General features: G+C 36.6%; 1 protein-coding gene across 1 annotated transcript in view; it reads left to right on the forward strand.

Annotated features, from left to right (window-relative positions):
* Positions 1–12,703, forward strand: part of PMS2 (PMS1 homolog 2, mismatch repair system component) — a 13,626-nt gene extending 923 nt beyond the window's left edge. Inside the window, exons 2-15 of the mRNA XM_026859154.1 lie at positions 71–446; positions 1,023–1,109; positions 2,215–2,317; positions 3,043–3,226; positions 3,739–3,906; positions 5,249–5,346; positions 6,092–6,191; positions 6,464–6,548; positions 7,045–7,197; positions 8,249–9,152; positions 9,998–10,165; positions 10,670–10,770; positions 11,709–11,878; positions 12,300–12,703. Of these exons, the coding sequence (XP_026714955.1) occupies positions 71–446; positions 1,023–1,109; positions 2,215–2,317; positions 3,043–3,226; positions 3,739–3,906; positions 5,249–5,346; positions 6,092–6,191; positions 6,464–6,548; positions 7,045–7,197; positions 8,249–9,152; positions 9,998–10,165; positions 10,670–10,770; positions 11,709–11,878; positions 12,300–12,443 (2,841 nt within the window). The 3' untranslated portion in view covers positions 12,444–12,703. The remainder of the gene's footprint in view (positions 1–70; positions 447–1,022; positions 1,110–2,214; positions 2,318–3,042; positions 3,227–3,738; positions 3,907–5,248; positions 5,347–6,091; positions 6,192–6,463; positions 6,549–7,044; positions 7,198–8,248; positions 9,153–9,997; positions 10,166–10,669; positions 10,771–11,708; positions 11,879–12,299) is intronic.
* Positions 12,704–13,794: the final 1,091 nt, after the last annotated feature.

A 13,794-nucleotide genomic window follows, 5' to 3' on the forward strand; every position in this document is an offset into this window, starting at 1 on the left:
CAAGCAAGCTCGCCTTCCCTGCTCGGGCCGCTTCTCCTCACGGCAGGCTTAGGGCCGCGCTCCCCCGCAGTGGGCCGTGCCCTGGCCGCTGGCGCGGTCGCGGCCTTCTCGGTTCCCGCCTCCTCTCCCGACTCGCTCGGGCGCTCCGCGTTGGGGTGCGGCCCCCCGGGGTATCGGTGTTTTGGCCCCCGCCTCACCTTTGGGTGGTGGTTGCCCTCACTTGCGAGGAACGAACGAGCGGGGCGCGGCGAGCCTTTACCGCCTGCTTCACGCTACCGTGTTTTTTCCTGTCTCTCCCCTCTCAAGCCTGCAGCCTGCCAGAGCCATCAAGCCCATCGACCGCAAGTCCGTTCATCGGATCTGTTCGGGACAGGTTGTGCTGAATCTTGGCACTGCCGTGAAAGAGTTGGTGGAAAACAGCCTGGATGCTGGAGCTACCAACATCGGTAACTTCCTTTACATCATAATTTCATAAACTGCTAAAGTACTTCTTTTTCCTCAAAACAGAGTGCATGGTAACAAATCAGTGCAAATACTTTTTGTTTGGGCTGAGCACGTTTGCCCTGATTTTAAACCTCAGATAAATAAACCATTTTGATTCCCAGGCTCTAGCTGGGCTCCTAGAACTACGTGATTTTGTCCGTGTTATTTTTATTTGTAGCCCTTTTTGCCATGGAATAAGGTGTGTGGCCTATACAGCAGTGGTGATTAGACTCTGCTGGCTGCTGGTTTCAAGCTAGCAGATGGTTAAGGCAGGGTTGCAGTTTTCAGAGCTGCCAGGATGATGATAGGTGTTGTAATTGGGAAAACTTCTGTTCAGGCAGAAGTGCAGTGAAGCTGGACTGTTTGTGAGTACAGGCGGGTTTGCGTTAGCTTGCTCTAACTTTTGACGGCTATGAGGATTTTTTTGTTCAAACTTGACATGGAAAACGGTTATCTGATAAAATTCCTTCAAGTACATAATTAATACTGAACATTGTGTGTGAACATACAGAATTAAAAGACTTTACTCAATTTTGTAGATATAAAACTTAAAGATCATGGAGCAGAACTCATAGAGGTTTCGGATAATGGAGGCGGAGTGGAAGAGGAAAACTTTGAAGGCTTAAGTAAGTTGAACCTTTTTCATAATTTATATTTGGACATTTTGAACGCATGTTTTCAGTGAGAAAGCTATTTTTTTAAAAACAAATTTCCTAAGTTTAGTAGTTTTAAATAGATATTCAGCTTTTATATAATGTGTGCATGACCTGGAAGACTTGGGCAAAACTAGACTGCACTTCTGTAGTGCTGTTGTGCTTACAGTTCTTGTAGCTCAGAAATAGGCTTTGATTTGATTGCCTATTTAAGTGGAATGAATAATAGAAATATTTATAGAAGAGAAAGTCTTATAAATGTTGATTTAGATTCATGCATGTTGATCATCAGTCGACTGTTGAAGAAGTCAAGCTTTGTGAAAGTGATTGGTTTTGAGAGGTGGATTATAAACTTGAATATTTCCTGCAAGTGAACTGACATTTCATGCCTGACTCAAATTTTCCATTTGCTAGTTTCAAATTGCACAAAATGGGAGCAGAAACGCTATTATATGATAAATGTAGCTAGCCATTGCAACAAATACCCATGTTTCTTTTTTCATATAATGACTAGGGATCTCTTTCACTATGAGTTATTCCTCAGTAACTGTATGTTCACAGTATGTACGTGGTACATCAGAAACTCCTGTTCCGGGACAGTGAAAGTTCAGGGGTGCTGCTGCTAACTCAGTTTAGCTGGTGGCTAGTGCTAGTGCTGCAGTGACTGTGTAGGCTGAGGCCTCCTCAGCCGTAGCCATGGTGGAGTAGGCTTACGCCTGCCCACTATATACCATGCACAGCACAGCACTGCAGTTGGTTTCTTCCAGGGCAAAATCTGTGACAGGTACATCAGTAGCAGAGGCAGGTGCTGTGTACTGCTCTGAGGCATCTTATAATGCACATACCAATAATGCTGTATCAATTTGGGGTGTAAGTATGGAATAACAGGTGTATCTGAGGATTTTAAAGTGATCTTGCTTATAGGGAAAAGGAGACAAGTGTTAAATTATTTTGTCTCTAATAATTATGTAAAATATAATGAATAATACAGAAGTTCTTTTGCTTCTTGATATGCATGCAAAATCTACTTGCATAGTCTCTTTGAAGTGAAATATGTATGTTAAATATCTTTTTCCAGCTCTGAAGCATTATACATCAAAGATACAAGACTTTTCTGATCTAGTACATGTGGAAACATTTGGGTTTCGAGGTGAAGCTCTGAGTTCACTGTGTGCATTAAGGTATTAATATTAACTTCATATTAGTGGAAAGTTACTATATGCACAAAAATAACTGAAGTTTACTACTATTGATAAAATAAGGCTTTGGAAACTTCCAGTTCCTTAATGTTAGGTTGATTTTGAGCAATAGGTGGTGTGAAATCCTGAGTCCTTTCCAACCAAAATTATTCTAAGTATTTAAAATTACTCTGTGATTCTGAGCACCCGATTGGTCCTTTTATGTACAAAATTTAGTGTTACTTAAGTATGAAAATTCTTACAGGATGGATCTGTGTGCTTGCATAAGTGTTTAATCCTCTAATGTAAAGCAGTGTAATATCTAAGTGCTGTTTGCTAGGTTGTAATTCATTAAAACTGCACTTAAACTCCTCCCAGACAAACTACACATTTGAAATAGCACACCTTTTGTACACAGCTCTGTGTGTCAAGAATATTCTGCTGTTATGTATTAGTATGAGGAATGTAGTCCAACAAAACCTGACTTCGACATTGCATTTTATAGGAGAAGAATGAAAGGGGTACAAATAAAAATGTTTGCATTCTAGCTAGGAAAATGTTACACCGCTCTCTTTGGGTATGGTTTTAGTTGTTTGTGGTGAAGAGTTAGTTTTAATTAAATCAGTAGTATTGATGTAGTTTCTATGCCTGATTAGGTCATGAGGAATAGATAATACAGTAAATACAGTGCTCACTGAGTAATTCTGTTGCCTCTTCCCTTCCATTAGTGATGTTACCATTTTTACCTGTCATAAGTCTGCAAAGGTTGGGACTCGTTTGGTATTCGATCACAATGGTAAAATTACACAGAAAACTCCTTTTCCACGACAACAAGGAACAACAGTTAACATACAGCAGTTATTTTATACTTTACCAGTGCGGCATAAGGAATTTCAAAGAAACATTAAAAAGGTAGGTTAGATCAGAAATTATTAATTCAAAGGAGTTTCATACTTCAGAATTTATTCTGCTGCATGAATATATTCATACTGCTGAATATATTCAGTTCTCTGTAGAATACATTGGTTAGACTATTTTATGCCTGTCTTATATCTTCATCTAATAAGAAATCAGTTGTCCTATATTCTTTACTCTTCTGTTTTGCCACGATCAGTTTTATAGGTACGTTCTCAAATTTTCAGATTTTGAAAAGAATCAATATCACGATCGCTTTTGTGTATTTTAAAATTGGGAACTGCTGGTTTATGGCTAAATATCAATCTTGTAAATATGCTGTTTGTTTTTAAAGCACTATTTTTCACTCTTTTTAAACTTTAGTTTGTAAAGGTTTTTAAAAAATAAATTAAAATCACTCCCCCACCCCCTTTTTGCATTATCTGCGAATGTTGAATGTTTTGTTTATACAATTTTGTTTTAAAAAGAGACATTTCATATAAATGTTAACTTTCTTTTTTCTTTAATAGGAATATGCAAAAATGGTCCAGGTATTGCAGGCATACTGTATTGTTTCAAAAGGAGTGCGGATTAACTGCACTAATCAAGTTGGCCAAGGGAAAAAAACCTCTGTGATATCCACTACTGGAAGTCCTACTTTAAAGGAAAACATTGGAGCAGTATTTGGGCAAAAACAGGTATTACTTTTATTACTGAAAAGAGAGATAATATAGCTGTATAGAGATATTTTTAATATCTAATAAATAGAGGGGATGTAGGAAACCCATAAAAACCGCACGGGGTTGGAGTATGTGTTGGCTTCTAGCACACCCTACAGGTTGAAAAAGGAAAAACAGGGCAGCCTCCACGAATTCCCTTGAAGTTTCTAAATGTGCTTAGAGATGTTTTGATGGAAGAGAAATTATTTAGGAGATAGCGTTACTGTTTAATATCTCTCTGAAGCCAGGTTTAAGAGCTGTTGTGCCAGCAAGCCTCTGAAGGTTTGTGCTTCTGAAAAAGTACAGGCACTAAGGTCTGTATGTCACAAGAACAAGATATTAAGAAAATTCTAATAATGGTATGATGTGAGAGCTTTAGCTGAGGAATAGAAAAATGAGGTGTTTCAGCTTTTGCAACCTCTTCCTGTGTTCTGGTTAACCTCTAAATGGGATTGCAGTCAGCCCCTGTAGAGGTGTGGACTGCAATGCTTTCTAGAGATTAGCTATAAAAAAATGTTTCTGAAGAAAGCAAAGATGAAAAAAAGCATAAAAACATAATTCCTACAACTGCATATTACAATCATCAGGAATATTGAGTGGTTGATAGCTGCTGGTTGTTGATAAGCACTTCTTTCCTTCACAGTGCCCGTGTAGAGATTTCAAAGTCTGTTCATGCTGTGACTGAAAGGCGAGATGAAAGGTGTAACTTTGTCTTGCCACGTAGCAACAAGCATAGCTGAAAATTCAGTGTTACCAGAATAGAATGTTTAGCTTATAGCCTGCTTATATAATATCAAATACTTAAATGTAAAATCAGTAGAAGATGCTGTAATGACAGAAAAATAATCATGGCATGACTGGGAAAATGTTTGTGGTAAATCTATCTGTACTTAGGCAGCTCATGATTCAAATAACTTATCTTTTCTAATAGTTTTATTGTCCTTTCAGAAGAAACATCTGTTACTCTGCTTGCCTTTTGTTTTTGCATAAAACTTGATTAGGTCATATGTACATCCTGGAGAGTCCAAACTGTCAATCATTTTGTTGATCTATGTACATTTTACAATAAGAGTCTGTGAAATAACTAACACAGAAAAAGTGGTATCCAAGGATGAGAACAGCCACTCATGAAGGCATTGTTTCTGTTTCTCAGTAAGCAGTGCTACTGTTTTCTGGTAGGTTTGGGTATTTTAAGTGTTTGACTTGGTCAGGCAACTTGAAAAAACTCACCATTTTAACAAATAGATTTTAAGGCTAATAATAAAACAGAAGGAAAAAATCTATATGTTTATTGTTTCACTATTTTATTTTTTTTTTTTAGTTGCAGAGCCTCATTCCCTTTGTTCAGTTATCTCCTAATGAAGCTGTTTGTGAAGAATATGGACTCAATTGTACTGACATACCACAAAATCTTTATAGGTAACTAGAAATGTACAAACCACTGTTGCCAGCAGCATTTTACCATAACCCAAAATTAAAAAAAAGTGTGGTAGTTAATAGTATTAAAAATAATTAAGATAAGCATAGTTGGTATTAGTATACAGTTTGGGAAAGGCCATTACTGGATTAAAATAATTCAGGACTAAGATGTTGCTAGTCAGATGAGTGGGAAGAGCAGAACTACTATTCCTTGTGTCCTAGTTATAGTTATATATTATTGTAATCTGCTGAATGTCACCTTTGCCAGTGGTCTGAGTAATTGCATGGATGAATTGTATCTGTTGGATTTCTGTATTTGTTCAGTAGCATTACTGAGAAATGGTATGAGCTGAGTGTGAATCAGTTTGTCTAAGTGAATTACCCTTTCTTAAAGATTTTTTTATCTCTCACTATACATGAGATCAGCAAATAATATGCATCAGTATTTGATCAGTGACAGTTCACAGTTGACCTCTTTGGCTTTCAGAGCAGAAAACTCATAAATGCCACTTCTTTTGTAATCGGAAAGAGCTCTTTTTCAATTGTCTGATGCCTTTTTGGACCTGAACATCTAGCCTTTGTCAGATAAGGAACTGGGAGAGGAAGTATGTATATGTACTTACTGATACCGTATAATGGTGTTTCTTTTAGCCCCTTATACTCTTCCATTAAATATGCTCGGAGTCAGAAAAATTCCTTTTGCTTTGCTGCTCTATTTTACCTTACTGTTGTTGTTATTCAACAGTATTGCAGGCTTCATTTCTCGTTGTGATCATGGTGTTGGAAGGAGTACAACTGACAGACAGTTTTTCTTTATCAACCAACGTCCATGTGATCCAGCAAAGGTGAGGTTTTGATTTTATTATGATCACCAGCACTAACTTGTTCAATATTCTCTGAAAACCACTGGATTTGTAGCTGGTAAGTATATTTGTGGCTTGATGCTGCAAGTTCCTGTGTCTGAAGTTTTTGTCTTCATTGTGTCTATTTGAACAAAAGCTCAATCATACAAGGTATGATTTAGTACATTAATGTTTTGAAGGGGGTTAAATGTCATACTGGTGGGAAACAGAACATAATAGTATTGGCAGTTACTGTTTTTTCACCTTCTCTGCAGGTTGTCAAGCTTGTGAATGAAGTTTATCACTTATACAATAAACACCAGTATCCATTTGTTGTCCTTAACATTTGTGTAGATTCTGGTAAGTTATAAAAAATCATCTTCAGTAACCTTCAGTAAAGGCTGTTACTTCATTGGAGAAGAAATTATATTTATTTAGAGAATATTGTAACTTCTGTCGGTATGAATTCTTGCGCTGTAGCGATTCTTTGACCTACAGTTAGAAAGAGACAGACTGAGTCTAACTGTGGTTTCACTTCCTTCATTCCTGCTACTTTTTCTATACTCAAAAGTAACTTCTTGTCTCAAGTAATGAAGAAAAGGGACCTTGTGGTTAGCTTAGTACAGGAAAACTTGTATCATATTATTGAACAGAATTAGGTTCTGGTTTGTTTGCTAGGATGTTGAGGAAGTTAAAAATTTAATTTGCAGACATACCGTGAATCTTAACTGTGGCTTTGGTTTTAATCTTTTGAAATGAAAATGGGAAGAGAAACAGCAGAAAACTTTGATCTAAGAGTGAATTTTTTAAAATTTTTCATTTAGAATGTGGTTGTTTTTTTTTTTTTTTTCTTTAGAGTGTGTCGACATCAATGTAACTCCAGACAAAAGGCAAATTTTACTTCAGGAAGAAAAGCTTTTATTAGCAATTTTAAAAACTTCTCTGATGGAGATGTTTGGTAGTGATGTTAATAAACTGAATGTCAATCAGAAACTCCTGGACATTGCAGGTAGGACACAAACTGTGAAAGTTTTGTGTATGATATATGGTAGAGAATTGAAAATGGAGAACTGTGTTTTTAAAAACCCAAAGAAGAAATGAAAAAGTCTGGCTGTTAATTGATATACCTTTTTCATGTATGGCTTACACTGAAAGATTGTTATTGAAATCAAATAACAAAAGGAGGCGCTTATGTTATTAAGTGACTGTTAAGAAAATTATGCATGCCAGCACAACATGATTTACAGTCAATAGGGGAAAAATTAACACAAAATTAACTGATAGTGGAAGAGATCTTTTTCAAGCATTATCTTGGGAGAAATCTGTGTTTCCTTTATTTAAATGTCCTTGAGAAAGAATGGTTAAAGTCTCATAAATAAAATCTGAAATTTGAGTTACTGATTTTTGAACTTTCTTTTATGATAACTACAAAAATTGCTGATTCTCTTGTGTCAGTATAATCTTTCAAAATTGCTTTTCTGTGTTAACACCACCTCATCCTCCTCATTCGTTCAAAAGAATTCCTTCTAATTTCCTTTTTAGTGACATACAGAATCAGTTATAGCCTGATTCTTATTTTAAATTAATCTTTAGTAAAATACATGTCGGACCAACAATTTGTGAGATTGAAGTCCTCTCATTATCCACAAATCACATACACTACAGGTATCTATTGTGCCAGCTCCTAAACACCTTGCCAGCAGACTTTTATAGTGGACCATTTTATAGTGGACCATTAAAGTGTTAGAGTAATTCACTTTTCATTGTCACTCTGTCATTAAACTCTTTTGCTAATAGCTGGTTGCTGTTCCAGTTTAAAGAGAGATTAAAAATTCATTCACACAAGTACCATTAAGTTTCTTAAAGTTGTAACTGCTTGTCTGTTGCATATTAATGCATTTCAGCCCCATACTCGGTCATTGTCTGAAGCTTAAAGGCTCCTTTGAGGAGTTTGCTATTTTTCTACCTTTCTTTTCATTTCCTTTACTAAAGCACGTAATTTAATGCATATTTCCAGGTAACATAAAGTCTTGAAATAGTCTTTATTCTGGTTTTAATAGGCAACTTGAAGATGCTTCCTGAAGAGAAAGAAAAGCCTCATGTAGAAATACTGCCTGACTCTGAAACTGAAAATTCAGGTGGTGAAGAAAAAAGAATAATGACTCTTGCCAGATTAAGAGAGTCATTCTCTCTTCATCAAACAACAGAGAGTAATTTTCAAAGTCCTAAAAAGGTAAAACAGCAGCACAACTCACCCAGACAAATGTCACTTGATACCACTTTGAGTATTGTAAAACCTCAAAAGGCTGTCTTGACTAAGGAGTCTGAGAGTCATCGTAAGATGGACTCAAAGATGTCAATTCCAAGCAGGTATCTAAGAAAATTAGAAGATAATACAGATTCTGGATTCTGTAGCACCTCTGAGTCAGATGCTGGATGTAGTACACCAGAAGCTGGGAGCTGTGTCAGTAGTCAAAGTGTAATTAATCCTCCTGAAGAATTCTATAGCTCAGAAGAACCACTTGAAAATGAATGTCTTAAAACTGTTGGATGTAGTGAGAAATCGCTGGAATGTGATGTTCAGGTCTTGGGTCCTGAACATAAGTTAAATGAAGTGAATGACTGGACTAATCAAAATAAGTTATCTCAAGAAGCTAATAGTTCTTCCCCAAGAGTAAAATGTTCTAAAAGCAGATGCCTTAAAAGTGAAACAGATGACTTCAAGGCAGGTAAATGTCCTGAAGTGAAGAACAATAGGAACTACACAAGTGTTGATGTACTGGTGGAAGTTAAAAAGAAAACTGTGCCGCTTGAATTCTCTATGAAGGTTTTAGCAGAAAAGGTAAAAAAGGTAATACAGCAACAACAGAAAAGTACAGAAACACAGAATTACAGAAGATTTAAAGCAAAAATTAGTCCTGGAGAAAATAAAGTAGCAGAAGATGAATTAAGAAAAGAGATCAGGTATTACCACCTTCTTAACATATTGTATTCATTAATTAATAAAAATAGTTAAGGAAAAATATAAGAACTGTTTTGGGGGATGGGCAGGAGACATTACATCTACCTGTTAGTTTTTGATGTATCTTTTATTCAACTTACACCATTATAATATCCATTTGACAAGTTATTTTACCTGACAGCAGCTGTTTGAACTAAATGCAAATGGAATGTGTAAAAAGACACTAAATAGAAGGCTACAAACATAATAAATTTGGTTTAGTTCAGACTTACAATTTGCAATGTAGTCAGAGAAACACCAAATTTCATGAGATAAGAATACTGTGAAAAAACTGCATAACTCATTTCTTTCTCATGTGAATTTGAAATATGGTGAGACATGGCTGTGAAAATAAGCTACGTTCAGATGGTCACTGTACAGTAGAAGTGTATGATTTATTAATTTTGGATTGAAAAAAAAAAAAGTGTTCAAAAAGCCTTCTAATTGCAAAAAGAAGGCAAATGTGTCAACTACCATTCTTCAAAACTCTGATGCTGCCTTCAGTGTTACTCACTTGGACTATTGCCATGCTGCCTGTTTCTGATTTTATCATCACTGGTGGCTGTATTGAAAATGGGAGAATCCTGAATGAGTCCTGTCTTAATGCTGGATTGTGTTGTGTCTCATCAGCCTGTGGCAGATTCCAGATAGCTGTACTTTTCACATTCATATTCTGCTCAAACGAGATTTATTTTTTTTAATGTAAAGTCTGTTCTGCAAGGGAGAAAAAGATGTTTTTAAGTTTTATAGTCTAACATGATAACTGCTGAAGTGTAATTTATAATCTGTTTATATCTTCTATATACAGTAAAGAAATGTTTGCAAAAATGGAAATCATTGGCCAGTTCAATTTAGGGTTTATAATAGCAAAGTTGAATTCTGATCTTTTCATAATTGACCAACACGCTACTGATGAGAAATACAACTTTGAGATGTTACAACAACACACTGTTCTTCAAGGTCAGAAGCTGATAGCGTAAGTATTTTCAGTGTTTTATCCTTCTGAAACACTGAATTAAACATTATTCTCGTTATTTATGTTTATATTTTTGTAGCATTTCACACATTCAAAACACAAGACAAAAGTTGGTTTTATATTCTATGTTTCAAAGAGTCAATCTTCACATGAAAAATACATTCCACAGATACAGTCGTAGCTATGCAGAAGGTCAGTGGTCAAAAAAATTCCACAGTGGGCCTACATGGCAACCTCCAGCTTGGTAAGAGTGGTCATCCAGTGAGGAGACACACACTCATACATTGAGGTACAGACACTCACACACTGGGAGTGCTGCCCAACCAACCTCACTCTGCTGAGTAACGCTTGGAAGTGATCTATTCAGTAGTGAGATATTTTTAACAAAGCAAAGTGAAGTATTTTAATAGAGCTCTGTACTAGTATCACTAGATTGCTTCTGAAACCTATCTTAAGTGGTCTGCGCTATGTGCCTATGCAATACGTATCTTCTGTCTCTTTCAGGCCTCAAAATCTCAATTTAACAGCTGTAAATGAAACTGTGTTGATTGAAAATCTGGAAATATTCAGAAAAAATGGGTTTGATTTTGTCATAAATGAAAACGGTGAGTTTAGGCCAGAATTAATAGAAGTAACAAATAGTCAACCGTTTCATCTCATTTATCATGTAAAAGTCTCTTCTGGTAGTTATCAGAAACTTCAAAATAATATGCATTACAGTATATTATTTTTGGGTTTTAAGATTTAGGATTCTGTGGTTTGTTTGCACTGTTTAACAGAACATTGTAGAGTATTTATCTTGCCAGCTTTTTATGGAAGCTTCTGAAGATTCTTTGGGGTCACTGTTTGACTATGTGGCTGGTGGTTTATTTTCTGGATGTTACATAAAAATCCTTTTTTTTATATACTGGTACACTTGCAGGTCCCAGGAAGGTTAGATGCAGGCAAATGATAAATCTAGTGACTTTAGAATTCATAGATAGCATTGATAAATAATATTCTTTGGTTTCCTTTATGGCTTTAGCATTGACTTGCTGTGTAGTTTGGAGCAAACTGCATAACTTGCAAGCTCCTTACTGTTTTCTTTATACAGCAAGAATAATGCAAGTGCAGTGTGTTACCACTTTGGTATATGGGAAGTTGCTACAGACTTTCATCATATTCTTTATTGCAGAATCTCCAATTTTTGCCTAAAATGCTGTTGATTATCAATCACTTACCAACAAAAATCCTTAATTATTTTGTAGTCACATAACCTCAAAATAGCTTCATAAACCATTTGTTCTTTGAAATTGAAGGGTTTGTCAGAAATGAGATCTATCTGCTTTTAAGTTTACAAGCAATTGTTTGGTTAAAGTTTAGAAGGGTATCTGCCATAGTTACCATCATGGTTGGTTAGTGACACCTATCAAAAGACTAAATTTAAATCTTTGCATATATGCAGGTCACATCATATTAACATATCAAAGCCATTTCTCAGTTCTCTTGGGAAGAGGTAATTTCCTGTAATGCTCTGTTTTATTAATTACTGCAAATCTTTCAGCTCCTGTAACTCAAAGAGTTAAATTAATATCGTTGCCAACAAGCAAAAACTGGACTTTTGGTCCACAAGACATAGATGAGCTGATCTTCATGTTAAGTGACTGCCCTGGAGTCATGTGTAGGCCCTCCAGGGTCAGACAGATGTTTGCTTCCCGAGCTTGCAGAAAGTCTGTAAGTACAGCACTTAATGCTTGATTTCAAATAAATACTGTGTTTTCTGTTGTGTTACAGGTATCTGTGTGTGTGTGTATATGTATATGTATATATGTGTGTGTATATATATATATATATTGCAGAGGAAGTTTATTTACTATTGAGTGTCAACAGCTGATATCCTTCATTTAGTGCTTTGTGTTTTTGTCTAGAGTAACTTGGGGAAAAATTTCTGGTAGTTTTATTTTGTTTCAAGCTAGTGTGCTTATGAACATACTTAACTGTATGTTGTCTTCTGGTCATCTTGTAGGTCTTTTTGCTTTTAATGTCTTGCACAGTATTTATTTGCTCTGGTTGCTGAAGTACTGCTTTTACCTGTGTCAGTTGTCAATATGGAAAAAGAAAATAACAACTGGGTTTTTTTCTCCCTTACTTGCAGGTGATGATTGGAACTGCACTGAACGTGCAGGAAATGAGAAAACTGGTCACCCATATGGGCGAGATTGAGCATCCCTGGAATTGCCCCCACGGAAGGCCTACTATGAGACACATACTCAGTATAGACTTGATTTCAACAGAATAAGTCAATTTCTGTTTATTAACATTCTTGATTTTAATTCTTGGTGATATTTGAACTTTCATCGTGACTCTTCATTTTGAGTAAAAATTTTAGCCAGTCTTCAAGTTTGAAGACAATTACACTTAAAGGCACTCTGCAGGGTTACATTGTAGTTCCTATCAAATCAACAATATCAACATACTGGAATTTGTGTGTAAATAACATTTATCGCTATTACACTGTGTATATTTGCAACTAAGGCTTTTAAATAATAAATGTTTATATATAAAGATCAAGAGTAGGTGAACCTCATTTCTAGCAAATATGGAGACTTAATTTTAAGTGGAATGTCAATTTAAGTCTCTAGTAATGCCATAAAACAAACATTATCATATACAGCATGTATAAACATAGAATTTTGAAGATGTAAATGATGTGCAAGTGAAAAGACTTTTTGTTACCTAATGAAACACAGCTTTAGTATAAGTATCTACTTCAAGCATTAATACTGCATTTAATGCTTAACCTACTGATATCTGTGTTTAAGGCTTGAATAGGGTCATTCATCTGGTGTATTGCTATTAATTAGAATTGTTCCCATGCCTATTCCAAGCTTTTTCAAGAACAGGAATTCCTTTTCTGAGAATGAATGGAAAAAAGCCTTCTCACCAGGCACTGCTGATCAGGTCAGTCCAAATTCCATCTCGACAGAATCAAAATAGTTAGAAAACTGACTTTTTAAATCAGAAGTCGATTAAAACAAAGAGCTAGGCTCTTCCACTTCTGTAGGACCACGATTTGACCTAAGAGTCTTTGTGTTTGTTAATGGCTTTCCCTCCGCACCTCCATTTGGCGCTGTCAGGGCGCAGGGGCAGTGGTGCTGCGGCCCTGCTCCTCCTCCCCGCTCTGTGGCTGCTCCGGCGGGCCGAGGCCTAACGCCGTGGGACCGTCACGGCCCGTGTGCCACGCAGCGGGCCGCCGTCCGCCATCCCTGGCGGCTCTGCGTTACCCTGAGCCCCGCCAGGGCCCTTCCCCGCGGTCCCGAGTAACGCGGGGTTAATCTGACCCGAGGCACCGTGAGGAGAGGCTGTTTACCATCCATACAGCTGAAAACAGTGACCCAGCCCTTTTCTGAGAGGGGAAGAAGTCAATGCAAGATCGAAAAGACATCATACTCTTAAACTTCTCTCTTATCTGGGAGCAGCAGATAGGAAATCATAAGTACATTAATGCAAACAGCATTTGTACTGGCCAAGTAAGGTACGACTAACAATTTATTTTTAACAATGCTGACACTACCCATACTGCAGAAATAATAACAAAGAGCCTTGAGTAATAACTTCCCCTTAGATTTCTTTTTACAGTACTTGCAGCA

Source organism: Athene cunicularia (genome assembly GCF_003259725.1).
Source record: "Athene cunicularia isolate RWA chromosome 14 unlocalized genomic scaffold, athCun1 chr14_part1, whole genome shotgun sequence".
Lineage (NCBI taxonomy): Eukaryota > Metazoa > Chordata > Aves > Strigiformes > Strigidae > Athene > Athene cunicularia.